Source organism: Symphalangus syndactylus, chromosome 11 (assembly GCF_028878055.3).
Source record: "Symphalangus syndactylus isolate Jambi chromosome 11, NHGRI_mSymSyn1-v2.1_pri, whole genome shotgun sequence".
NCBI classification, from domain to species: domain Eukaryota; kingdom Metazoa; phylum Chordata; class Mammalia; order Primates; family Hylobatidae; genus Symphalangus; species Symphalangus syndactylus.
The window spans coordinates 37,525,932-37,552,929 of NC_072433.2; the positions used below are offsets into that span (position 1 = coordinate 37,525,932).

The window sequence follows — 26,998 nt, forward strand, 5'->3', positions numbered from 1 at the left end:
AGCTTTGCACGGGGCCGCTCATCTCCTGTGTCCCTGAGACATGGTTACCCTTGACACAGATGCTGCGGTGCTAACACTTGACAGTGTTTTTCTGCCTGACTTAGTGGCTTCACCCCAATGGCTCCATGGCTCACGTGGGCCAGTCCACACTGGTGTCCCCATCTCCACTGGGTGGGGACCATGCCCATTTCTACAGTCCCCAGCCCCGGGCTATACTCCCGTCTTAGAGAGACAACCCTGAACCACTCTCATTGATGGATGGCAAAAAAGAGGTCCCGGCCCCAAACTTGAGTGCTTCATTCTCAGTGACAGGCTGATCTGCCCCCCAGTGCACTGGATACTGTGGGGCAAGTGGCCTGCACTGGGGGCTCGCCAAGGCTGCCCCTCCTGCTGGGCTGCTTTTGCTGCTAACAGCCCAGTGGCTGTGGGAACATCAACTCCCTCCTTAAGAGAAAGTCAATCTTCAGCTGAACACAGGTGCCCTAACTTTGAAACTGTGTTTTTTTCTCTCTTTTTTTTTCCTTCTCTCTTTTTTGGATACAAAGGAAGAACCTTGTGCTTGGCAATCACCTAAACTTAGCAATTAAGTTCTGCCAGGAGAATTTATAGAACTAAAAAGGAGGTAGAGTGGGGGAGGGGCAATCTTAGATGTCGTTCCTCAGATCTAATGGATGAAAAAATGGAGACCCTGTAGGGTAAGGGATGGGCCTGAGGTCACCCTGCCAGCCGAGGCAGGGCCTGGGGGCTGGTCTTTCTGTGAGGGGTCAGTGTTCTAAGTGAAGGCCTGGTATGCTTCCAGTTCATGACAAAGACCCTGCCCTCCACCATCCCTGCTGCTGAGTTCCAGGGGACCCCAGGCTACCTGAGCTCCTGACTCTCCAGAGACCAGAAAGTCATGCAAAGGGAAGAATGGCCTCCATGCTGGCCACTCTTGCTATCAGGGCTGAGTGGCTTATGACACAGGGCTGTGAAGGCTGCATTTTCCCACCTCCCCTGACTTTTCCCCAGGAGGAAGCAGCCTCCTTTTAGAGGCCAGGCCTGATTCTCCTCTCCTTATATAGCTTGGGAACTTCTACAGCCAGAAGCCCAAGTATGTGCTCTGGTCTTACTTCCTGGTGTGCCCCATATGGGGACACTTGGGAGCAGTCTTTTCACCCTTCTATCCTGGTGGCTGGTGAGATTCCATGAGCCAGCCAAGGTAGTAAAATCAGCCTCAACTGGAGCAGATGAGGCCTCCATTGCTCAGAGGCACCTCGGCCCTGACTGCCAGCAGGTCGTGACCATGGCGTGGCCAGCCAGCCGCAGGCACAGCTGATGCCAGAGTCACTCTGATGGCTGGCTGAGGCTGCCCTCTTCCTGGTTTCTCAGTACTCACCGGCTATCAACTATGTGCTAGGCTCGGTGCCTGGTCCAAGGCTGTGGCTCCCAGTGATTTTCATGGTAGGAAAGTTGAGGTGGATGATGTGGGTGTGCATCCTCGTTGGGTGGGTTAAAAGCAGCGGTCCCCAACCTTTTTGGCACCAGGGACCAGTTTCATGGAAGACAATTTTTCCACAGACTGGGAATGGGGGATGGTTTGGGGATGATTCAAGCCCATTACATTTATTGTGCACTTTATTTCTATTACTATTACATTGTAATATATAATGAAATAATTATACAACTCACCATGACGTAGAATCAGTGGGAGCTCTGAGTTTGTTTTCCTGCAACTAGACAGTCCCATCTGGGGGTGGAGACAGTGACAGATCATCAGGCATTAGATTCTCATAAAGAGTGCACAACCTAGATCCCTTGCATGCACAGTTCACAATAGGGTTCACGCTCCTATGAGAATCTAATGCCTGCTGATCTGACTGGAGGCAGAGCTCAGGCAGTAATGTGAGCAATGGGGAGTGGCTGTAAAAGCAGATGAAGCTTTGCTCACTGGCCCACTGCTCACCGCCCACTGTGTGGCCCAGTTCCTAACAGGCCACAGACTGGTACTGGTCTGTGGCCCAGGGGTTGTGGACCCCTGGTTAAAATCCACTCTGAAGCTGAATTGCTTGGGTTTGAGCTCAGCTCCACCACTTATGAGTGGTGTGACCTTGGGCTAGTCCCTTCCCTGAACTTTTCTCATGTGTAAATAATAGAACCCAAGAAACACGGTGCCCTCCAAGGTGCAAGAGAAGAGGATCAAATGGGTTGACATGAGGAATGTGCTTGCAACGGTGCAGGCACACAGAGATGCCAGTGCTGCCCTTTCCTGTCACTCCTGGAGGCAAGTGGAGTGCAAGTGAGGGTGAAAGTCTTACAGTAACAACCTGAACCACTCTAATTGATGGATGGCAAAAAAGAGGTCCTGGCCTCAAACTTGGGTGCTTCATTCTCAGTGACAGGCTGATTTGCCCCCCAGCAGGCTGGATGCTGTGGGGCAAATGTGGCAGCAGGAGAAGCGGAAGACAGCAGCCCTGCCCTCCGACTGCTTGGGGGGCCAGATGCTGATGGGTGCATGGGACAGGAACCCTGGAGCAGGGAAGGCAGACCTGGAGCAGTTTCTGGAAACTGGGAGCGTGGTTCTTGCTTTCAGTGGGGACAGGCGAGAGGCACACAGGTGGGAAAACCCCTGGCCTAGAACACAGGAAGCTGGTTCTCTTCCCATTTCTGCTGTCACCTGGTAGGATGATCTCAGCCAAGTCCCACATTATGCCTCAGTGTCCCCTCTGTGGAAGGAACGACCTGAGTGAGAGCAACAAGTTCCAGACAGTGGTTATATAACTTAATAGAATTACTCGAAACAAACAAACAAACAAACAAACAAAGGCTTGTGAAGCCCTGGGTGGGACGCGTGTCGACCATATCCTGGGCTAGAAGAGCATCAGTGATTCTTCTAGCATAAAATTCCTTGTTCACAGCAAAGTGCTTACTTAGAAAGCAGTCTGTGGCAGTTAAGCTCCCACAGGGCTGCCACGGACTATAAGGGACGGGGACACACAATGAAGGGACGCACCGGACAGTTGGCAAAGCCTCCCTGGGGAGGTGGGGGACTGCTGGACACAGCAAAGCCTCCTTGGGAGGCTGCGCAGCCCTGGTGCAGTCCACCAGGAGCTGCCCAGCAAGGCGGGGATTCTCGTCATGTGAAGGGAAGCTCGCCTCTCTGTGGCCGGGGCAGACGGGGCTAAGATTCTGATGTTCTGGGTTGGGGATAATCGCTGGGCCATGGATAAAAAGTAAATCTGATATGTCATAACCAGGTCTAGTAAGGGGACTTCCAATCATCCCTGTGGAACACTGCTTGGCATCAGCTCTTCCCCCAACTCAGAGAGCTCTTGGCCCACACCATGGAAACCTCCTATAATCCAGTCACCCTTCTGCAAAAGACAGCCCTCCATTTCCCCTACTCCCTTTGCTGCTGGCTAGAAGGGATGGCTGGAGTGGCATCCTAGACCTGCAATGGATGCAGAGACCCCATGTGTGACAGAGTAACATGGCAGAGAGCTCAACCCTGTGTCACATCTGGGCTGCTCAGGCAATGCATTTCTGTCTTAGTCATGTCACTGTTATTTTGGGGGTCTTTGTGACAGCAGATGAGCCTGTATCCTGACTGATACACACTAGTATTATTGTCATTTTACAGATAAAGAAACTGAGGTTTAGGATCATTAAGGAACCAGCCTGAGGTCACAAAGCTAAAAAATGAGGAGACAGCTTTTACCAGTGGGCCTGTCTGACACCAAAGCCTGTGCTCTTTACTGCATCACACAGAGCTTCATGTCAAAAATGTGCACGGTGGTTCTCCATGAGAAGACACAATAGTCTGTGACCTTATCATCAGGCTTCTGGCTGCAGAGTATAACTCTTGGATTTGGTCCTGGGGAGGGAAATATCTGGGAGTCAAGGACTTAATCATTCAAGTCCATAACCACAGACTAAAAACAGTGATGAAGCCCCAGCCTGGACTGTGTCCTCAGCAGGTGCTCTCACCTGAAGGACTGCTGCCCAGGGAGCCAGCCTGGGCCTGGAGAGCTGCCCTTCCTCTCCTTGGCCAGTAATCATCAGGGGAACCAGTTGGTCTAGGCACCAGGCAGGGAGTGGGGTTGGCATGACAAGTGCAGCAGGAAGGAGGAAGGGAGACAGAAAGCTGGGAAAGAAGGGGGAGGGCCCCCACAGAGCTGGGAAAACTACCTAATTCGGCAGGGAGCTATTTCAGGACTGCGCCCTAGGACCTCAGACCAGAGAGACTGGGGAAGGGGAGTCTGTTGGTGCTGATGCTCCCAGCCCACATCTGCCCCCAATCCACATCTCCTCAATAAGCTCCTCCTGTGCTGGCTCGGGAGGGAGGGAGAGATCTGGCCTGGGTGATGCGAGCTCACCGTCTGGGCCAAGAACGGTCTGTGGGTGCCAGTGGTAGTGACACATTCATGCTGTGTTTGGTGAAGTGCAGTGTATTGCAAGGGTGCCCCATTCAGGGTTACTTTATCATTGTAAATATATACTTGAGCCCTACTGTACAGATGAGGAAACTAATGCTGGAGTGGGGATGGAGGGAGTAGAGGTCAGAATACCCAGAAAGGGCTGTGGTCAGGGGCTGCAAGAGGGAGGTGGCCGCTCTCTGGATGCATAAAGTCTGGAGGTGGTTTCTCCCAGGACTCCTGGTGCAGGGAGGCCAGGGCTGCTGTTATGCTCTGGGTCTGGGGGCTCATCTGTGTTGGTTAAGGGCGGTGGACCTCTCTCCACCTACTCAACAGACACCTGCAGGGTCTGGCATGCTCTGTGCCATGCCACAGGGGTTCCATGTTGGGTGGATGACAGAGACCCAGAGCAAGGACCAGCTCTCTCTCTCTGGACCATCCCTGGATGCCTGCAGGAGCCTCTCAGCCCCTCTCCCTGCTGCCACTCTTGCTGCCCATCTCTCCCTTCTCCCCATGGCCACTGCAAGCCTCTCCTAAGGGAAGCCATGTCTGTGCCTTGCTTAAAACCTTCAGTGGCTTCCTGCTGAGCCAGGAACAAAGCCAAAATTCCTTCCATGGCCTGGAAGCTCTTCTCACCTGAAAAAGCCGGCCCCTGCCTCTTTCTTCCACCTCATCTCCTGCCATTGTCCCCGCCGACCTCTGGGCTCCAGCCACACTGGCCTTCTCTCAGACCCTTACGCTGGGATGGGTCTCTGCCTCAGAGCCTCTGCACAGGCTGTTCCACCTGCCTGAAATGTTCTTCCTCCCCACCTCCCAGTCTTGTTTGCCCCACCGGTACCAATCCCTTCAGCTCTTTGTCAGATACCCCGTCCTCAGCACAGGCTAGGACAGGCCCGCTGTCAGGACACTCTGCTCTCTGGAATCACTGAGGCTGTCCACCTGCTCGCCAGCTGAGCTCTGGGCAGCAGCACACCTGCTTGCATTAGTTCACCATGGTGCATAAAGCACTCAGCACGCTGCTGGCACAGAGAAGGCCACGTCCATATTTCTCAAGTAAATAAACCAGTGAGTGAATGAGAGAGCCAGGTGCTGAGGGCATCCAGGGGAGAAAGAAGACACGTCTGGCTGGAGGGGCTGTGGAATGACATTCACAGAGCCATAGGCAGCCCTAATGAAAAGGAATGGAGTAGTAGCCATTTCAGGAGCATTTACTCTGCACAGGTGCTGTGCTGAGTGTACCGCTGACATTGGACACTGGTGCACGGTCTATGCAGTGCACCATCTCAGTGTTTCCCAGTCACACAGTGTCCGCCACTCTCCTCCCTCTCTGTGATCTCTCCTGCTATCTCCTTGTCTCTATCTCTTTGGGTTTCTCTCTCAGGCCATGCTGGGCCCTGAGTCAGAAACAGCTCTCCTCAGCTCCACTCCTGCAAAGCTCTCTCTCTGGACCATCCCTGGATGCCTGCAGGAGCCTCTCAGCCCCTCTCCCTGCTGCCAAGAGGGCAGGTGCTGAGGCATACTGTCTTCCAGCCTGAAATCAGACAGGACAGGTGATTCTGGGAGGGGATGACACCACCTCTTTGACCTGTAGTAGCTAAGAGGCCTTGACACCGACCCTTTGCTCTGGTTCTGAAACAAATGTCACACCCAGGCTCCTGTCCTGGCCCTTCACTAACAGGCAGTGAGGTATGGGCAAGAGGAGGGAAATGGCAGTAGCTGTTTCCTGAGCACTTACTTGGTGCCAGGCACCTTGCTTAGCTGTTAACATGCATCGTTTCTTTTAGCCACAACAACCCTGTGAGTAGGTATTATTATGATCTCCAGTTTTCAGATGAGGAATCTGAGGGTCAGTGAGTCAGGTGACTAGTGCTAAGTCCACTGCCTGGCAGAGGGCAGGGCCAGGATTCAAAGTCACATCTCTGACTCCTGCTGCCTGCCCTCTGGGGTGGTGCCTCCAAAGCTCTGAAGCAAGGTGTTGACTAGCTCTAAGGCTGTTGCTGGCTGGGGCAGGCTCCAAGGACCTGACTTCTAGTGGAGGCCTCTTCTGTTACCAGCCCATCTCCCCTCTTCACCTTCCACTCTTTCCTGGCCCCCTGCTGCGGCCACAGTGGAAAGGCGAGACCATTGGTGAGTGGTGGGCTGGGGGCTGTGCACCCATGTGTCCTGCCACCCGGGACCTCAGGGGAGAGGATGCCATGGGAGCAGCAGTGCTGGCTTGCCGCCAAGTTCAGCCATCTCATGGTCCTGCTGCACTGGACTCAGCTTGGCCGGCCCTCCACCCTACGACATGGTCATTTCCTGCATGGGGCAGCACAGCTGGTAGCCCCAATGGCAAGGAGAGATCTGTGGGCAGCTGGTGGCCTCCCCAGCACCCATTTCCTCCTATTCTATTTCATTTTTCAGGAGCTTCTGGTTTTCCTCTGGGGGATTCACTCTTGTCCCAGGAACCCCTCAGCCCCCTTCGTCATGGTGATTCGGTCAAGGAGGGGCAATGAGAGAGAGAGAGACAGACAGACAGACACACACACACACACACAAACACACACACACACACACACACACAGAGAGAGAGAGGCGACAGAGACAGAGAGAGAGAGACTCGCAGGACTTGGTGGCTGTTCAGATGCACCTTGTGCTTGGTGATGTCCTAGGATGCACACAAGGTTACAAGTGATGACTTAGCTGCTGGAGCCATTTTCCTCCTTGGTGCAGGAGTGATGCTGTGGAGTCGAGGGTGAAAACCACAGAGTAGGGCAGAGTGGAGAGATGGGGGAAGCCAGGAACATCCCCTGAGCTGCTGATCAAGCCCCCACTCCCCACATGTGTGTCTGAATTTCTGACTCTCTGGGCTTGTGGCTGTTTTGTGTTTTATTTTGTTTGAATAAGCCAGTTTGCCAGTGTGGTTGTTTTTTCCATCATTTGCAATCAACGTGTCCTAACTTACTCAGAGTGGGGGCTTCAGCAGTGACATAAGACCACTGTTGGTTGCCCAGCAAAGAAAGAAGAGGGAACAGAGCTGAGTAAAGCAGAAGCAGATGAGCGTGTGTGCAGGTGTGTGTAACGGGAGGATGGAAAGTGGCTCTGGTTTTCCTAGGGAAGCCATCTCCATCTCACATGTGTGGGACTGTGACCCACACTACACTCCCAGCAGGGCAGGGGCAGATACCACCTTGGCTGTCCCCACCCCACACAGCCTTCCCCACATGGTGCTGCTGCCTCAAACCTAACCCTTTCTCAGTCCCTGGTGCCTCTTCCTTCAGCAAACTAAAATCTCTAAAATCTACCTTACGGGTTTCCCAGGCTCCTCCACGGCATATCTGGTGGCCAGAAAGGGATTATACATCCATAAAGGGCTCAATTCTGGGGCTTGGACCAAATGAGGTCCCAGACATAGTCGGGAGAGAGATCTCTCACAGTGAAAGCTACAGTGCTCAGCACAGGGCTCTGACTTGTGTCCCACTACAGGACCGTATGGCCAGCACTGCACTGTCAATTAATATTTTTATAAATCCTGTAATTATCTTTTTAGGGAGCACAATTATATTTCATTGCATTTGTGGTAGGCCCAAAGTACTGATTTGTTAAGTAGATGCATTTAAAATACAACACGATTTTGTGACCTTGTTTTGGGAATTCTTCAATTTTCAATATTCCAGGAGTCTCAAAATACAGGGCACTGGCCAGGCAGGCCCCTCTCTGCTGTGGCCTAAGGCTTCTAAGGCTGAAGTCTGCTTGGCAGCTGGTTTGCCACCTTGAAACAGGTACCACAAGCCCAAAGGATGCACACAGAATGGCCCCTCTCCAGAGGGGAGGCTGTCAGTTCCCCCTGTGTAGCTGCTAGGTAGGGGTGGGGTGGAGGTAGAAGAGGGGCTGCAATGGGGTGGCTCCTGGACATCCAAGATTGGTGGGGGCCACTTCAGTCTTGATGCCGAGGAATATTTATTTACATGGTTATAACATTTTCCCACCATCAGAGCAGAGTAATTAGGGCTTACGGTGGCCGGGCCGTGGCGGTGGGGTCGGGGATGGAGTGTGAGAGAGAGAAAGAGAGCACACAAGTGCAAGGCATCACCGCTTGCAGTTCTCGTTTACTGTTTGTTGAAGTCTTTCATTTAAATTTTCTTTTTAAAATTCCATGCTCTTTTCTACAGACAATGAACATATAGAGACTGATGGCAGCCCAGCCTTGAGCATCCACTCAACTCTGCACACCACAGAAGAGAAGGCAGGCCAGGCCAAATGAAAGCTAGGTGCTGGCTGGGGCCTCTGCAGGGGCCAACGTGCTGGAGCCCTGGAGGCTGAGTGCCTGCTCCAGGCTGAGCCACCGCTGTGGGAACGCATGAATGGAAGCACACATGGCAAACGCTGTGGAGGGATCAGGAAGGCATGGAAAGAAGCATATTCTGCATCTTTCATCCTTTCTTCCCTGGACACACCTGTTTAGGCCATGCTATCCCTAGTACCAGGCCAGCACTTGACCCGGAAGCACACACTCATTGGATGAATGGAATCACTCAGGCACAAGATTCACTGACCCCTGCTAGCACTGGGCATGATGAACAAGATTGACCTGTTCTTCCAGACCTGCTGTCTGGCCCCAAGGGTAAGACAACCATGAAGTAGAGTGTGCTGCTGGGGGGCAGCTGGGAGGGGCTGTGGGGAGGGCACCGCTTTTAGCTAAGGAAACCCAAGACTCTAAGGGGGAGAAGCAGCTAAGAGACATTTCAAAAATCTGACACTTTAGTCCTTCTTTCTTTCCCATACTGAAAACTGCAGTTCCTTTGAGTTGGTTCTTCCTTTTAGATGACGGTCAGGGAAAGCCACTGATGCTGCCACCCTGGGCCAAAGGACCAGTAGCCGGGTCTCAGGCTCCTTGTGGCAGGGCTTAGATGGTGGATGCTTTCCCTCAAACCAGGAGCTTGTGGCCCGATCCAGCCTTGGATCAGGGAGCAGTGCTGATGCTGCACTGAGCCCTGGAGAGCTGGAATTTCAGAGCTGGGAGAAGCCCTGGAAACCAAGGCGTTTACCTTCTCATTCTGGGGCTGGCATCTCTGCCCAAGACCGGGAGCCTCTTGATCTTTGCATCTTTGTACCCACCCCTGCCATCTTGTGCACTTCCCCAGGAAGTAAGCATTTGTAAGTAATAAGTAATTGAGTGATAAGTATTTGTGGAATGATTGATTGACCAACTGAATGAAAGAAAATGAGTCCCCAAATTGGCTGGGTGACTGGAAGCAGCCTGCTGAGATGGAAAGAGGACTGAGCCGTGATGCAGGAAGCTGAACACTCTAGTCCTGGATCTGCCACATATTCCCCTGGGTTAAGTCTCTTTCCGGTTTGGGCCAGATGAAACCTATGTTGCATCTGCAAAATGGAGCAGCAGAATGAGATGGGCTTGAATGGAGCAGTTTCAAGCTCTATTCACCTGGCTGGCAAAGGGTCAGGGCAGGTGACCTCCGGGGCTGCTGTAGGTGGAGAGCCTCAGCACCCAGCATGGGGCATGTCTACATCCTCTTCCTGGCCTCATGTTTGGGCTATGGGAGTATGAAGCCTTCATCTATTACATCCTCCAGCCCCCATCAGATCTAACAACTACCACTAAAGTATCTCTAAGCCCCAGGGGACTCAGGGAGACACAGGCCAGATAGCATCCTTGTTTTTATCTGTTTCAGAATTCATGCAAACCACAAGATGAACCGCACTGCACTGTAGAGGTGGCACCACAATATTTCCATGACTATTAAAAAACATAGTGTCCTGAGCTCTACTGTGTGACTTAAATGTCAAGATTTCTTTTACCAGAGGAGATCCAATGACATTCTGAAAACTAAATGTGAAATCTGATTCTGCCTCCCAAAGAGCTACCATTATCTCTAGGGGATACAGCTCCAGTGAAGGCCCCTGGTGGAACAAGAGCATAGGCGGCAATCCCAGCTGGCACCCATCTTTCATCCTGCTTAGGTAGGTGACTGAGATAGAGCAGGGAGCCCCCTGTTAGGGGCGTGCTGCCCCCCACACCCCGAAAAAGCAGGGAAACGGAAAAATCTTGAGTCTCTTCAAGGGAAATTCCAGGCACCTAGCTAGCCTTGAGAAGTAAATGAACAACTTGAGAAGCAAGGAGGTTGTAATAGCTTAAAATAATAGCCACCCAAGTAAGTTAGAGCCACAAGATGTTTGGTTCCCTATGGAAACTAAAGATAACATCTTAACATATGTCCCTGAGTTGTTTTTCAGAAACCTGGACCCCCACCAGATGGAAAATGCCCATTGCAGTCAAGTAGACCTCAGAAGAGTGGGAACTAAGGACGGAATGCTGACCGCCGGTCTTTCTTCTAAATTTCTTACTGAGAGGCCTGGAAAGACTCATACCTACAGGCCAGACCTTAATATTCATTTCGGCTGTCCCCAAGGTTTTAGACAAAGGCTTGCTCCTTAACCAACTGCAAATCACAGGATCTCTGGATCTACCTATGACCTCAAAGCCTGCCCCACAAGATATCCTGCTTTTTTGGGCCAAACCAATGTATAACCTCCATGTATAGGTTTACGGTTTTGCCTGTAGCTTCTGCTTTCCTAAAATGTACCCTTGCCTTTAAAAGCCCTTGCTTGTAGGGCCATTGAGGAAGTGAGGTGTTAAGCATGAGCTGCCTGATTCTCCTTGCTCAGCCCCCTGCAGATAAACGCAGTCTTTTGTCTTGTTGTAAACTTCAGTGTTGGTGTTTGGCTTTATGGCACAGGTTGAGCAGACCCAGGCTTGGTAACATGATCTTGGATGGCCAATTAAGAACCTTGTGCCTCTGTTTCTAACCTGAAAAGTGCAGATAAAACCCTGCCCATTCCTTACTAGATTGCTGTGAGTAGAATTCATCAATACCTTATCAAAATTCATGATTTTAGACAAATAATGAGAATAATTGCCAACACATGTTGAAAAGTTGCTATGTGACAGGCACTATCCTATGCACACTACAGGCATTATCTCATTTACTCTTACCGCAGATATGAATGAGGGAGGTATCAGGATCATTACTATTTTACAGTCCAAAACGCTGAGGCTTAGAGAGGTTACATAATTTACCCAGGGCCATATAGCTGGTGGTAGAATTGAGGTTTAAACTTAGTATCCAATACTTCCTGTGTTAGGCATTGTGCTAGAGGAATAGGATCTATACTCAGCCCTTAAGGAGTTTATAGTTGAGAGAAACAGGCATAGGCACAAATAGTGAGAAAATGAAAACTGGAGTATTTTCAACTGAATAAAGCCTCATACAAGTTCAATGCATGACTGCTACCAGTCCATTTGTTTACAATATATTTAACATATGCAAGGATGTACACATATACACACATATATTTTACATGTTTATATATACATGTGTGTATATGATGAACTGTATTAACACAGGCTTGTTCAAAGCTTTCCCCATCCCCCCCACTGGTCCAGTGAAACTTCTAATCCTGTAATTGTTCAGTTTCTTCTCAACCCTTTCTTCCAGTGTCATAGTTTAGGCCAGCTCAGCCAGAACAAGGCCCTCTGCTTTTGTGATGCAGATGTAGGCCTTGGGCTAAGGCTAGAGGAAGGAGGAGGGGCAGAGCTTGGCTCAGAAGGTGAAGACAATTTACATAATAATGAGCTCGAGTGAGGAGGAAGGGAGGAAGAGAGGGAAGGGGAGGAGGAAAAGGAGACTGAGGCCGGGCGTGGTGGCTCACGCTTGTAATCCCAGCACTTTGGGAGGCCGAGGCGGGTGGATCACGAGGTCAGGAGATCGAGACCACGGTGAAACCCCGTCTCTACTAAAAATACAAAAAATTAGCCGGGCGTGGTGGCGGGCGCCTGTAGTCCCAGCTACTCGGAGAGGCTGAGGCAGGAGAATGGCGTGAACTCGGGAGGCGGAGCTTGCAGTGAGCCGAGATCGCGCCACTGCACTCCAGCCTGGGTGCCCAGGTGACACAGCGAGACTCCGTCTCAAAAAAAAAAAAAAAAAGAAAAAAAAAGAAAAGGAGACTGAGAAGGAGGGAGGAGGACAGAGGGAAAGGGGAAAAGGGAGGGTGGGAAAGGGAGAGATAGAAGGGGACGGGAAAGGGAGATGAAGAAAAAGGGAGGAGTGAAGGAGAGGCAGAGCAGGAACCCCTTTAGTGTGAGAGAGAGAAGGGGAGACAGGACCAGCCTTGCTTGCTGGGGTGGAGAAGAGGGTCCACAGAGAACCCGGTGGGGTAAGGCAGCTCAAGGGAGTGGGGTGGGACAGACATGGGAGGCAGGAGAGGATGTTTGAGAACAGCAGGGGGAACTGTCTCTGGTCCCTTTTCATATTCTTAGAGAGACTTAGGATGAAGGATGGGATTCTCTGAATGATTTGTTTTGCCTGATCATACTGTGCCTATCTAAACGGGACTCTGCTCTGGACCCGGGCCACACAGGTTCTAGTCTTGTTAGGCTTCCACGTCTACACTGTATACATATATAAATTGTATTGCATGAACTTGGGCAAGTCATTTAGCCTCTCCATGCCTCATTTTATTTTTTAACCTATAAAATGAGGACAACAATAGCACCCACGGCACAGGTACTTGTTAGGATTAAATAATTTAAGCATTAAGGAATATTTATTAAGTAACAGGACAAATAACAGGCCTATCCTTTTCCAATAAAGGCTCTGAAACATAAAAATGGAAAGCTGTTATTATCCTGGAGTCAGTAATTCCCAGAGCTTCAGTTCTCTGAATCCATCCATCTGATATGTGCGGACCTCCCCCACCTGGAAACCCCTTAGGTTTGGAAGAGGACTCACCCTCTGTGGTCCAGCCCCACCCAGCCTCCTGGCTTTCTGGCTGAGGTTCCACCTTGTGCCCATCCTTTTCCAACAGCCGATTAATCACCAGGCCCCTATATTTCCTTTCATGCTACGCATCACTCTACTGCCTTTCTGACCCCTCACCTAGCCCCTTGCACCTTATTCGTGGTCTGTTGCTGGAGCTTCTTCCCCTGCCTCCCATCTTTAGTCTCCCCCTGCCATCCCCCTCCCCACCCTGTTGACTCTGCACATGCCATCATCGTAATTTCCTAAAATCTCACTTTCATCCCATCCCAGCTCAAAATCTCTCCATGGCTGCCTACTGCTAACAGGATAAAACCCAAACTCTGCGGCCTACCTTCCAGGGCCCACCAAATCTGGACCCAACTAGACCTTCCAGTTTTCCCACACCTTGCTCAGACCCCAGTCCTCTGTTCTGGCCACTGGCCTCCTCTGCCAATTAACTCTCCTTTCCCTCATTACCAACCATGTTTTTTCCTGGCTTCAAGGGCCTTTGCTCACCTACACTGCACCTGTCAAACTGTACCTGTGCTTCAGGGACAGTTCCAGCTTCACTCCCACTAAGCAGCTCTTCCTGCCCACCATGTGCAAGGGCTGTGCTCACTCTGCCTGTGAGCTCCATCTTCCCAAGAAGATGACCAGCTCCTTAAAGGCTCCAACTCATATGCCTTTGAATCTTCGCACGTGGCTTAGCACCAGCCCTACACGTGGTAGGTACTCAATCAACAGCTGTCAATGTAGTGATAAAGTTACAGGCACTTTGCCTTTTTTTCTCTGAAAACTGGGAAAGTTAGAAATGTCATTCCATTAATGGGATGGGTCTTGAAGACCTACTAAGTGCTGAGCACTGTGTTGGCTGCTGGAGTGAGGAGGTGACTCAAAGATAAACGACATAGGCCTTGATCAGAAGACCTTAAATGATGAAGGAGTTCTTAGGCGGGACTCTATTGGTGGGCCAGACCCCCATGAAATTGCATGCAGAATCTCCTAGATGTGTGCTGTGTCCCCTGTTCTGGAGGGAAGGCTCGCAGCTTTCATGAGCTGCCCAAAGGACTCTGACTACACTTTAGGGCCCACTGCTCTATGGAAAGAAGCATAAACAATTCGTCTTCATGCCAGTGTGTGCGATAAGAGCTTCATGGAGAAAGCCCTGAGCTGAGTTTCTTCCTCAGGGAAGGAAAAGGGAAGGCGGCTTCATGGACAAGATGAAGCATAGTGGGCCCTTATTGAGTGGGGCAGTTCCATGTGGAAGAGGGGAAGAAAAGAGGAGGGCACTAGAGGCAGAGAGCACACTCCAGCGAAGGCCCAGAGGCGTGAGAGTGCATGGGGTCCCTGGGAGGGGTCTGTAGTCTGAGGCTGGGGCCTGGGGTGTGGAAACCACAGAAGGATGTAAGGAGGTCCCCGCTGTTTGCTCTGCACGGAGGCTCTTTCAGGTTCAGGCTCATGCATGGTCACGGGGCCCCAAGTGACTCCACACCAGAGAGACTGAGGGAAAAACCAGCCAGTCCTCTTTCCTCTGGGGGAAACAGACAGGACAGGTGGTGAGTCAGCTGCCGGAGGAAGTCAGGGACACCTACCTGTTCTAGGGGCTAACACTGAGGTACAGCAAGGAAGCTCTTAGGCGCTTTTCTGTGTGGAGAGTGCAAGGCTGGCTGGCCCCGGCAGGTGCTGGGAGTGGGGTTGTCTTCCTCCAGACACCCCCTGATGAGTGGTGGTGGGTGGCAGAGGTGAAAAAAACACAAGAGGGAAGGAGGTCTCTTCAGAGACCAAAACACGGATCTGGGCTCCTGCAGCATAAGGCGGTTTCCCCAGCATCCAAATGGCAGATCCCCTAGGTGGAGAGTGGCTGGGGACCCGAGAGACAGAAGAATATGGGGACCCAGCCCTGTGTTCAGGGCATCTGGACATCAGCAGCTGCCTGGCTGCAGGTAGCTCCAGCTGAACAGAGCTTTATATTCCTCTGCGCCAGGCTCATTCCTCCCTCAGGGCCTGGGTGCTTGTCTGGAACTTTCTGCCCCTCGTCCTCCCACTCTGAAGTATCTGTTCCTCCCACCCCCAGATCAGGCTCTCACATCACCTTATTTTGTTTTCCTTGCATCCCTTAGCATTATCTGACATTATGCAGTCACCTACTTGTGGGCTTGTTTGCTGCCTGTACTGCTAGATAGGAAGCTCCATGAGAACATGGAAAGGGAAGGATGTTGGCTCTGTGCTGCCCCCACACCAGCAGGTACTGCAGCCCTTTCTGGCCTGGTATGTCTCCTCATCGAGAGGGCAGAAGTGGTGGCTTCCACTCTCTTCTGCCCAGCTCTACAGGCTGCGAATCCACACCAGCCCACTCCCAGGAATGCCTTTTCCAGCTGTCTGGCTTGCTCTGGCCTGGGTCTCGGGTTCACTCCTTTCCTGCTCCTCACAGGTGTAAGAATACAGAAAGGGGGTGCCTGAGTGCCAGGGAGGCCTTTGCCCACCAGGAAGCTCACACCAGACAAGGCTGTGTTGCCCAGGGATGGGCCAGTGCTGGCCATGGTGCCACCTGCCATAACGGAACTGTGCTTGGACTCGACTGTGTCCAGTGGACTCTCCAGGGAGTCGTGCTTAGCTCTCAGTCTCTCCTTCCATCGGAGCCTTCCCCTCCTTCCTACTTGAAGGCTGACTTGACTGGGAAATTCCACAGAGGAGAAATAGCCAGAGAAGGGACCCTGCTTCCCAGGGGCCTGCAGTACAGTCCTTAACGTATCATAGTCCTAGCGATTCCCAAGCAATCATCTCTCCATTCAGGAAAATAAAATGGAAAAAAAAATCCCATGGGAACAATGAATGTTTTCCAAAATGGAAGGAGAAAAGTATTCCAAAGCCACACTGACTTTTCTGGGTTATAATCAGTATAGGAGATTTTTAGGAAGAGCTGGCTGGGAGATGAATACATTTGCTCCTGGAAGATCTCACACACTGCGCGCGCGCGCGTGCGTGTGTGTGTGTGTGTGTGTGTATAGGTGGTGTGCCTTTTGTACTGTGTCTGCTATCCGGCTGAGATTCAGACACCACACTCCCCACTTAGCCAAAGGGAGACAGACAGACCAGAGGCCTGTGGCTTGTGCCATGCCTGAAGATAAGATGAGGCACTTCCTGCTCTGGGCTGTAATAAGATGAATTAAATAAAATGAGTCATTATGTGTAAAGTGCTTAGTATGTGCCTGGAGGCCAGTAGGTGCTCAACACATGGTAGCTGTTTTTATTCCTACTATTGCTATTAAGAAGAATAAAGCACTGTACTCTTCTGGGTTAGTTCTAATGATCTGAATAGGTGTTTTCTGCAACCAGACACCATTCCCTGCTGTGTTCATTCCTGTATCCACAGCACCTAGCTCAAGGCCTCGCACATCATAAGCCTGCAGTGAATGGACCCATCCACTCCCCCATTCCCTCTTTCCACAGGCCCTGGCTCTGTGACCAAACCCAAAGCCGGTCTTCCAGGGAGAAGTGCTTCCTTTGCAGAATCCACTTCCCAACTTGGCCTCCAGGAGGAGCAGCAGATGGGCCCAGGTCTCCCTGCTAGTGCCCAGCTTCTCCACCTCAGGCTGGCCTTGGACATACCCTCAGTCATCCAATTCCCCAGTACCTGGAGGAGCCAATGCTGGGCTGGATGACTCTGCCCCATGGAATTAGGATTTTGTGCATAACACATCAAATTTTACATTTAAAGCTGTCTGTCACGGATGATTTATCAGACACAGAGACAACCAGGACAGTTTTCCTCTGTGAGGAAGATGATTTTTAGCAAAGACAGGATGTGTGTATAATATACAATCAAATCACACAGCAATCAGAGATGAATGCTCTCCATCCAGAGGCTCAGATGCAGAGCCCAGGTGCTTGGAGGCTCTACCTGCCCTCCACCCTCTTCTCCAATCTCCAGGTCCCAGAGGGAGGATCACTGAGATTCAGTCCCAAACAGGGACAAAGAGCTGCTTCTGGAAAGAATTCTGAGGCTATTTTCTCCTCTCCCTCTCTCCCTCCCTCCTTTTATTTAGCCTTGCCAGTGTAGCTGTATATAGTTCAGTCTTAACAGTTAATACAAATGTTTGCAAATTAGAGGCTTTTATATAGTACTTATTCCATTCACCACTTAATAGAAGCCTGGAAACGTTACCCCCAAACAGTCCCTGTTCTAGGACACTGACTTTCTACAGGAAGGAGAGACCTGTAGGTCCTCATACTTACCCAGGGGAGGCAGAAAACATAGCCCTTGGTGTAAAAGAGGAAAGACGGTCAATTCAAATGGCTATCCCCACTCCACAACAAGCCAAAGAAAGTTCTTCTAAGGAGAGTAGATGGTGGCCAGGCAAGGCTTGTTTTGTTTAATACGTATTTTTTTCTGTTCAAGTTAATTGCCCAAGGACAGGTACTTAGTGTTGTGGCAGCCCCAATTTAGAACTCTTACCAACTCTTCCTCATCTGCAAAATAAATCTGGGAGTTTTGCAGCCCTTGCAACTTGCAAAGTTGGTGAGTTTGCTGGGAGTTTGCCAGGGGGGTGGATGCAATGGCTTAGGCTGGTGACTGTGCCACCATATATCTTTCATACATAGCAGAGTCTCTTCTCATTCATTTAAGGCAGCCCAGCACTATAAAGAGGAGGTAGTGGGGTAACACAGACAGAACCTCTTGTTGCTCTGCTTATGGGCTCAGGGGCCTACCTTTCTCTCCTTATCACCATATTCGATGCCCAAAGTGTCCATGGCCCGGACGATGGCTGCCAGGGACTGGATGGTGTTGCTGTAGACAACAGGCTTGTACTGTTTCACGTCTTCTCCGGAGAAGCCATCTTCATGGATGATTCTAGAGAAAAACCACACATACCACACCTGATGAGAGCATTGTCCTCATCAACACAGAGAGCATGGTCATGAGAAGCACTGGCTGGCTGTGGGCCAGGTCCAGCCGAGATGCTGAGTTACTGAGTTGCAACATTAATGTCATAAAATCTAAAGGAAAAAGCTACCTAAATTACTGAAAAACAGAATCTTGGAAAAAAGAAATGCAGTCTTTTCACATTCCCTACATAATGAAAGAAAAATCCGTCAATGAGATGTGATAATACTTGAAAGCACTTAGAACAGGAAGGGCATACATTAAGCACTCAATATATGTTAGTTATGAGTATTTTAAGCAAAGCTCAGGGTCCCAACTTAGGTGTACACCCAGGGCGTACTGTTGAAAATCCCTGCAAAAAGTCTGCAAATGGATGATGCATTTTTCTTTCACAGAAAACTCACAGCTTTTAATGAAGGTAAAATGATTCACTTAAGACAAACAAATAACCATCTTTATCTTTGACAACAGAAAAGTCAATAAAAGGGTTTGCCTACTTTTTCATCCTTGGCTAGGATTTAACCACATACCACCCTCGTTCTGGTGGATCTGAACAGGGACAAAGAAGACATAAAGGGGACATCACAACTTTCAGAGGCCACGTGGCACTGCCTGCTAGCCACTTAACATGTGCTCACTGCTGACAAGGATCCGGGCAGGAGAGAAAGCTAGAAGGAGGGGCTCACGCCAAAACCACAAGAATCCTCTTATAGCTAAAGCAATCCAGAAAGAGCAAATGAATTTTAAGATTAACATCCTACATTTGTCCTCCCCCAATGAACTATGTAAACTCCTCTGTGGTCACATTTTCAGTCCCAGATAGAACACTACTTGTGACATGTTCATGCACCAACGTAATAACTGAGACCTCCTTTCTACCATACCACGGCTCCTTCCCATTCCTTCATTACCTTCATGCAGGAGAAAATGGCTAAAAATTCTTCTTCTTTTTTTAAAAACAACAGTTTTATTGAGATATAATTCATATACCATAGACTCTACCCATTTAAAGTATGCAATTCAATGGTTTTTAGTATATTCACAAGGTTGGTCAATCATCACCACAATCTAATTTTAGAACATTTCAATCTCCCCAAAAGGAACTTTGTATCCATTAGCATTTACTCTCTATGCCCTGCCCCTATCCTAAGCAACCACTGATCTACATTTTGTTACAATAAATTCATCTATTCTGGACAGTTCATGTAAATGGAACCATACAATGTATGGTCTTTTGTGACTGGTTTCTTTCACTTAGCACAATGTTTTCAAGATTCATTCATGTTGTAGCATGTATCAGTAGCTCACTCCTTTTTATTACTGAATAGTATTCCACTGTATGGATGTACCACATTTTATTTATCCAGTCATCAGCTGATAGACAATAATGATTCCTGCTGCAAAATTCCACTTGGTGCTGGTTTGCGGGTCTTCACCCTGAATTTCTCTAAAAAGCAGATCAGAATGACCCTATCAACTTTCTGTCGACTTTTATTATTCCTAAGTCCAGTTTTGTAAAAGTATCTTGAGGGAGAACATAACCAGTGCAGGCCACTGGTGCACCACCCCAGAGAGATCTCAAAGGGATCTTTGCTAGCTCCCACTGTAAACGACTAGAAAACCAGACAAAATATATGAAACAAGCATTTTCAGACACTGGAGAATAGACAGTGCAGGACTGTGATCCCTGAGAGAAGGGAGACCAAGGAGGAGAGTCCGGTGATGGCCTGGGTGTCCGCCTTTAGGTGTTTACTAGACCACAGTGCAGGAAGGAACCCAGGCAGAACACAGCCATTTCACTGAGCTGAAGAGAATATGTGAGTTCAGGAAAGCTGAGGTAGGTGGAAGGGCAGCGTACCAGAGGGGAGAAAACTGCAAAGAGAGAGCACTTCAGATGCTTCAGAGAGCGCACAGGGGTCCCCTTGGAGTCTGTGGCTGGATAGGGTGAGATTCCACGGCTGGTCAAAGAACAATTACTAAAGAAAGAACAAGCATCAGGGAGCTTATCAGCTGAATGCTTCCCAGAGCTCATTGAAGGCTGGGAGATAATCAAGTTCCAAACAGCCAGAGTGAAGAGTCCTTGCTGAATGCCTGGGGCACTCAGCAGAGACGCCAGAAGGCTCATGCCATAGCAACGGGGGCTGAGCTAGCTCCAGAGTAAAGGCTGCTTTAGACCTGCCCTCACAAAGCTTAAAAACAAAGTCAAAAAAAATCAAGCTGATCTACAAGTAACTTAACTACCTGGAGAATAAAGTCCAACAATCTTTACATGAGAATAACAAAATCTAGACATTCAACAATATAATATTCATAATATCAGCATCACACAAAAAATTTCTGAATATGCAAAGAAGCAGAAAAGCATGACCCATAACTAGGAGAAAATGCAGTCAACAGAAGCAGACCCAGGAGTGACAGAGATCATAGAATTAACAATAAGAATTTTAAAACATCTATTTTAAATATTTCTAAGAAATTGAAGGAAATTATGAACATAATGAGGAAAGAAATGGAAGACGTAAAAAAGAACAAAAGGGAGTATCAAATGATGAAAATATAATATCTAAAATAAAAATTTAACTGGATGGGATTAACAGCAGATTAGACATACAGAAGATGAGTGAACTTGAAAACATGGCAATAGAAACTATCTAAATTGAAACAGAGAGAAGAAGCTGAAAAATGTATTATGATGTTTATAACATATATAGAAATAAAACTTCAACAATAGCACAAAGGATGGGAGGGATAAAATGAAAGTATACTCTACTGTAGAAAGATTCTTGTATGTGAAAAAAGTAGTATTAATATAATATTATTTGAAAGTAAAGTTTAATAAGTCAAGATACACATTGTAAACTCTAGCGTAAATACTAAAAAACAGAAAAGGCAACTGGTACGTAGATTCCCCTGAGAGGGTGGGACCCTCTGGGTGATCTGAGTGGTGCAGGCAGGATTTGCTGGTCCCCATGGCATGATATGCTTCCCCAGAAGCCAGTGCATTGAGTTTCTCATGCTTCATTTGGGACCAGCAGACCCTACCACTCTCCTGGGAATGTTCTCTAGACCTATGCCTGGCTCTGGGACTTCCTTCAACCTATTTTACACCTATTGATATCATTAATCTTTATACACACTTGATCAGGTGGAAAGGGTGAGATTTTATTACACCCATTCGACAGAAGAGGAAATTGGGACTGAGAGAGAATAAGTAATTGCCCCAATGTCTCTCAGCAGGTAAGAGCCCGGGCCAAGAACAGAATACAGGTCTCCAAGCTCACAGTCCTTTCTATCACACCTCAATTCATGGGCTGAAAATACTGCCTGGCAGGTCTCAATCTGTTGCCTGGGGTGTCCCAAGATAAAGAAGCTTCATTTGCAGTTTGCAGAAATGTTGCAATTGGGGGAAATTGCTCAAATCATGATTAGCCCTATAAGTTGTTCAAACTGGCTTATATTAGGTTAAAAGTAGGCTTCCTGTTTCTGGGTAGAATTTTATATCCCCTTCTACTACAATGTAATAAGTACTTAAGACTAGAAAATCTGGACCATACAGAACAACAAGAAATATTTTTTTTTTTTGAGATGGAGTCTCGCTCTGTCGCACAGGCTGGAGTGTAGTGACGCAATCTGGGCTCACTGCAAGCTCTGCTCCCTGGTTCACGCCATTCTCCTGCCTCGGCCTCCCGAGTAGCTGGGACTACAGGCACCCACCACCATGCCTGGCTAATTTTTTGTACTTTTAGTAGAGACGGGGTTTCACCAACAACAGGAAATATTATTCATACTCCCACCACTCAGAAAAACACTGAATTTTTAAATGTTAAGTCATCCCTCTAGCTTTTTTTAATGCCACATTCCTCTTCTTTTTTTCTTGCTAGCATTGATTTGAGGCAAATATCCTTAAATGTATCAAATAAGACCCTCTTTATTTTCTATTTCCTCACACCATTCTAGAAAGGCAGAGTAGAGCAGTGGTTAGAGGTTGGGCATTGGACAGGATGAGCTGTGTGTCCCTGGTAAACAATTTAATCTCCTGAGCCCTGGTTTCCTCATAAGCAAAGAGTCAGAAGGAATAAATGTAAAGTGCCTACCATATAGTAAGTATAAAACAAATGGTAGCTATTAGTATTTTCCGCCAGACGCAGTGGCTCATGCCTGTAATCCCAGCACTTTCAGAGGTTGAGGCAGGCAGATCATGAGGTCAGGAGTTTGAGACCAGCCTGGCTAATATGGTGAAACCCCGTCTCTACTGAAAAATACAAAAATTAGCCTGGCATGGTGGCATGCACCTGTAGTCCCAGCTACTTGGGAGGTTGAGGCAGGAGAATCGCTGCAACCCAGGAGGTGGATGTGGCAGTGAGCCAAGATCGCACCACTGTACTCCAGCCTGGGCGACAGAGCGAGATTCTGTCTCAGCCAAAAAAAAAGTAATAGTATTTTCATTCTAAAGTTAAAATCCTGCAGATATAATTTCTTTCATTTGCAGTATAAAATAAGCAGAATAATTGCAGCTCATGTTCGAGGGTTTACCCTCTGTGCTAAGTGCTTTACATATGTCATTTCGTTTAACCTTCAAAACAATTCTAGGAGATAAATTATCTCCTCTTTACAGATGCGGAAACTGAGGCTCAGATAGGTTAGGCCACTTACTCCACATACAGCTGGTAAATGGCAAATGCTGAAAGGCAGGCCTGCTCCTTCTGCCCTGAGTCCCCATATCCAGGAGAATCCAGAGATTTCACCCACAAAACAAGCATTGGAACTCACCCTGTTTTATCTGCCCAATGTTCTGGCAGGCAAAGGAGGACTCTGGGTTGGAGTTGGAGATACAGCTCTGGAGAGCCATGCCTGAAGCCCACCCTACACTTCTGAGTGATATGAGCCAAATAATTCCCTCTCAATTTTGCATAAGCTAATTTGATTTGGGTTTCTGCCACTTAGAACCAACAGAGACATGACTAAAAGCTACATATTTTGTACCTTGATAACAATAATAATCAGAGATCATCTCCCAGAAGACTTGTTTAATAATTTTTAATTTTTAAAATTAAAGCACCATATCTCACCTATCTCTGCTCTCTTCCCATATCTCCTGGCATGGGGTTGAGCTCCAGACAGTGCTCGGATAAAGTGGGACATAACTACATGAGTCAGGAGTACACAGATGCACCAGACCTGTCCCTCTCCAAAGCACTCACTAAAGGAGGCAGACATGTGTGTCCGTGTGTGTGGTGTGTGTGTGTGTGTGTGTCAGGGTGGGGACCTACTAGATTTCTTATGACTGCAAAGCCAGGACATCAAAGGGAATTCAGGCTAGATTCTGAATTCATGCCCACCCAAAACTCAGGGACTCTCAGGGGTGTTCCAGGCCACCGAATCAGAAGCACCATGAGGAACAGGAGGTCTGAACAACCAAGGGCTGACTGTGGAGTGTTTGACTTTGGACAGAAGCCACCAGCTGGACTCTGGAAACCTGGCAACACTGCTGAGAGGAGATCTCACGTGGGTATGGGGAGAGACAGAGGGTGACAACCAAGCCCGCCTGCACAGGTCTGAGCTTTCTGGGAAGAGGCAACCAAGGAGAAACCCTGGTTCTCCCCGCACCTCCATTTCTCTCTCTGCTGCCTTAGGGACCCTGCAGGAGGCCTGGACTTGGGCTCCCTTTGCTCTCTGCTTCCCCCTTGCAGTGTAGGACTGCACTTAGCTGCAGTGAGACTCCCCAGGCACGCTGGCCATATATGGTCACAGAACCACAGGCTTGGGAGCTGGAAGGGACCTTGGAGGCTCATCTGGCCCAGCAGCCATTCTCCTTCTCTGAATCATAGACTCCTTTGAGAGTGTGATAATGTACCAACACATACAGTTTCCCCCCCAACATCTGGAGGTTCACAAACTTAGAGGCCCTAGCCTGCTGGGACGCATGGTTTTTCATTCCGTCTCCAACTAGATTAAATGCCCCTTGTCTGCTCCCTTTATCAGCGCCCTGGCCCCTGCCCTGGGACTGGACTGCTGCTCCTCCTCCATCACAATCCCTTTAATGATCCACAGGAAGTGGGGGCTTCTAGAATCAGACTCTAGCTGTGAGACCTGGTGCTTGTTTCCACATCTGTTCCTGGGAGATGGGCTGGTAACAGAGCTGGTTCATGGTTAGGAACAAAAGAATGAATCCATGTAGAGTGCTCAGCACAGTCGGCAGTCAATCAGTGTTAGCTATTATTATTGTTGCCATACTTGGTACGAGGGGCGGGGGAGAACGTGCAGTCAATCAGGTGTCTTGTGTCTGTCCTCTTGAGGAAGAGGACGTGAAGTGGGTCCATGGGGAGGGAAGGCTGGGAGGACCACTGCTTGTCAGGAGGAGCAGAAGGAGGAGGAGGAGGAGCAGGAGGAGCAGCAGCAGCAGCAGCAGCAAGGGTTAATAAGCCACAGTGGAGAAAAGAAGAAGGGTGGCAGAGGAGGTTTCTCTGGACCAAAGCAGAGAATATGCTCATTTATCATTTACCAAATGAACACGTTAGGAGTGGTTGTGGGATGAGAAGGTGGATTTCCTGATTTGAGGCTGTCTTAATGTGTCATGAAATGTGTTTCTGAACACTGACGGAGAGCTGTGCTGTGGCTGCCTGGGTTAGGGGTCAGGGCCCAGTGCTTCACTCCCATGCACAGCACCAATGGTTTCCAGCTGTCAGGGAGACGGGACATGGCTGTAACGGGACGTGGCAGTAATGGGATGTGGCCCCTGGAGCCATCTGCTTCCCCAGTGGAGGGAGGGACGGACCTGCCTGACCTCATATGACACATTTTTAATCAAACAACTGTCAGATGTCAGTGAGGGAGGAAGCCACATGCCAGGAATTGGGGGCTCCACAGAACCTACGAGACCAGGATCTGGACAGGACGGTAAAGTGAAAATGCCGGTTATGGTGTGTGTCCTGTGCAGCTGTTTTCATAAAACTGTTTGTGGGTGGGGGCAGGAGGTAGGGTGTGGTATGGAGGGAGAAGGAAGGAGAGGGAGATGTTATGTGAGGATGTGTAACAAGATGTATTAATAATCACTTTTGGGTGGTGGCATTCAGTGATTTTTTTAAACTTTCTTCTTTGTATGTTTTGTTTCATGTTTAAAAATGTGTACTTGTTATCTGGAAGAACAAGAAGTCATTTCCAATGGGAGACAGACACTTCATGTTTAACCTACTAGGGATCATTTTGACCGAGAGAGAATACTTGAGTGAAAGGGGTAGAGTCATTGATCAATACGAATCTCCTGGAGTGACACATTTGGGTTCAGCCTGCTGGAAGGTCTCTTCTGACTTAAAGCCTATGAGGCCTGGTCTCTGACTTCCAGAGCCTCTCAATCTAGATGGTAAGATAAGGCTAGTGCCAAGAAATGAAAATTAATGACAAAAAAGTGGCATCTGCCAAGGGCCAGTTGAAGGATGTGCTGGCTGCCACCTGAAAGCCACTCCCTTCTCATGAAGAGTTCCTTTCCCTGCCTCCTTTGCAGCGAAGACTGGCCAAAGAAATGGTTCTGCTTAGAGCCCACACAGAAATAGTCATTTTCATCGCTTCTCGGCCTTTTGGCTAAGATCAAGTGTAGAAATAGTCATTTTCCAGATGGAAAACTGTGACGTGGAGAGGAAGAGATGTGCCTATAGGCACATTTAGTTTGTGGCAGAGCAGGGACAAAACCCCCAGAGGCCTTTCCATTGTGCTACAGGCCTCTTACCTCCCTTGATGCTCCCCTGGGAGAGGGGAGGTGATGGGTGACACCAGGTGAGAAAAACATCTAATCAAATGCAAAATGGAAAGATGTTTTTACCTTCTGTCTTTAAAGATCCAGCTCCCAATAATTTAGAGGCATTCCTGTAGGGGTGGGAGGCAGGGGTATATTCTGTAAGCATCTCTATTCATTGATTCCCTAATTCATTTTTCATATATTATTTGCATACCTACTAGGTGCCAGCCACCATATCACGGGCTGGGATAAAAGCGACAGACACAATCCCTGCCCTTGTGGAGCTAGCATTCTAATAGGGAAGAACAATATGAAAGAAGTAATGTCACAAATGGTTCTATAAATCATAATGGGAATAAGGGGAAAATACTACCTGAAGGAGCACCTACAGTACAGGTGCATGGTGGAGGGCAGGACCGGCCTCTCAGGAAACAGCAGTGACCACGGAGCAGGTGCTGGCTGGACAGACAAGGTAGGGCAATCCAGACAAGAGACCAGCACCGGCGCCTGGGGACAACGCTGTGTGGTCCCTTTGCGCCTCCCAGAGCCCCCCTGGCCCACAGAGTGCTTGGGAAATGTGTGTGAAATGGATGAAGGCAGCTCACGTGCTGGCCGGTGGGATCAGAAGCCAGAGACGCCAGTCAGCAGGGCTTCCCTGGAGCTGGCACTGGCACTGGCACGGGTCTGCCGTTCCCTCCTGAGGGAGGCTTCCGTTGACTCAAGGAGAAGGCATGAACAACAAGCTGACTCAATGGGGGAAATGTCACCAACACCGCCTGGTTGAGAGGCACTGGCAGGCACTGGTAGCATACCCACTTGGAGGTGGGCTCACCAGAGGGCAGGCACCCCAGGGGGAGGGGGAGAGAGGGCCCCACCTAGACCCTCCTCCCTCTTCTTCTACCTGTTGGAGCTCCCACTAACTCTGCTCTTGTATTTCCTTTCCCTGGAATGTGGTCTTGTGGCCAGTGGTGCTGGATCTGCAGGAGGAACCTGGCTTCCTGACTCAGGGGATACCATCAAGAGTGAGGACTAAGCAGAGTGGTCTGCAGTGGTCCGGAGAGCACATGGTGTGGACACGGTGGCGGCTGGGGACTGGGAGGGCTTTCTAGGAACTGCAGCAGCCCAAATCACCTAGAGAACACCACTCATTCCTTTGTTTATTCATTCCCTCCATGAATATATATATACTGAG

General features: G+C 49.1%; 1 protein-coding gene and 1 pseudogene across 5 annotated transcripts in view; one reads left to right on the top strand and one right to left on the bottom strand.

Moving 5' to 3' along the window:
• The window catches only part of GNAO1 (G protein subunit alpha o1), a 169,504-nt gene that overhangs the window by 68,121 nt on the left and 74,385 nt on the right, over positions 1-26,998 (bottom strand). For 4 of the 5 annotated variants that reach the window (XM_055233243.2, XM_055233247.2, XM_055233242.2 and 1 more), the window contains one exon: positions 17,900-18,041. In XM_055233243.2, coding sequence (XP_055089218.1) covers positions 17,900-18,041 — 142 coding nt within the window. Of the gene's footprint in view, positions 1-17,163; positions 17,188-17,899; positions 18,042-26,998 lie in introns of all 5 variants that reach the window. The other variant, XM_055233244.2, reaches the window with a different exon arrangement.
• On the top strand, positions 25,633-25,765 carry LOC129457961 (uncharacterized; annotated as a pseudogene).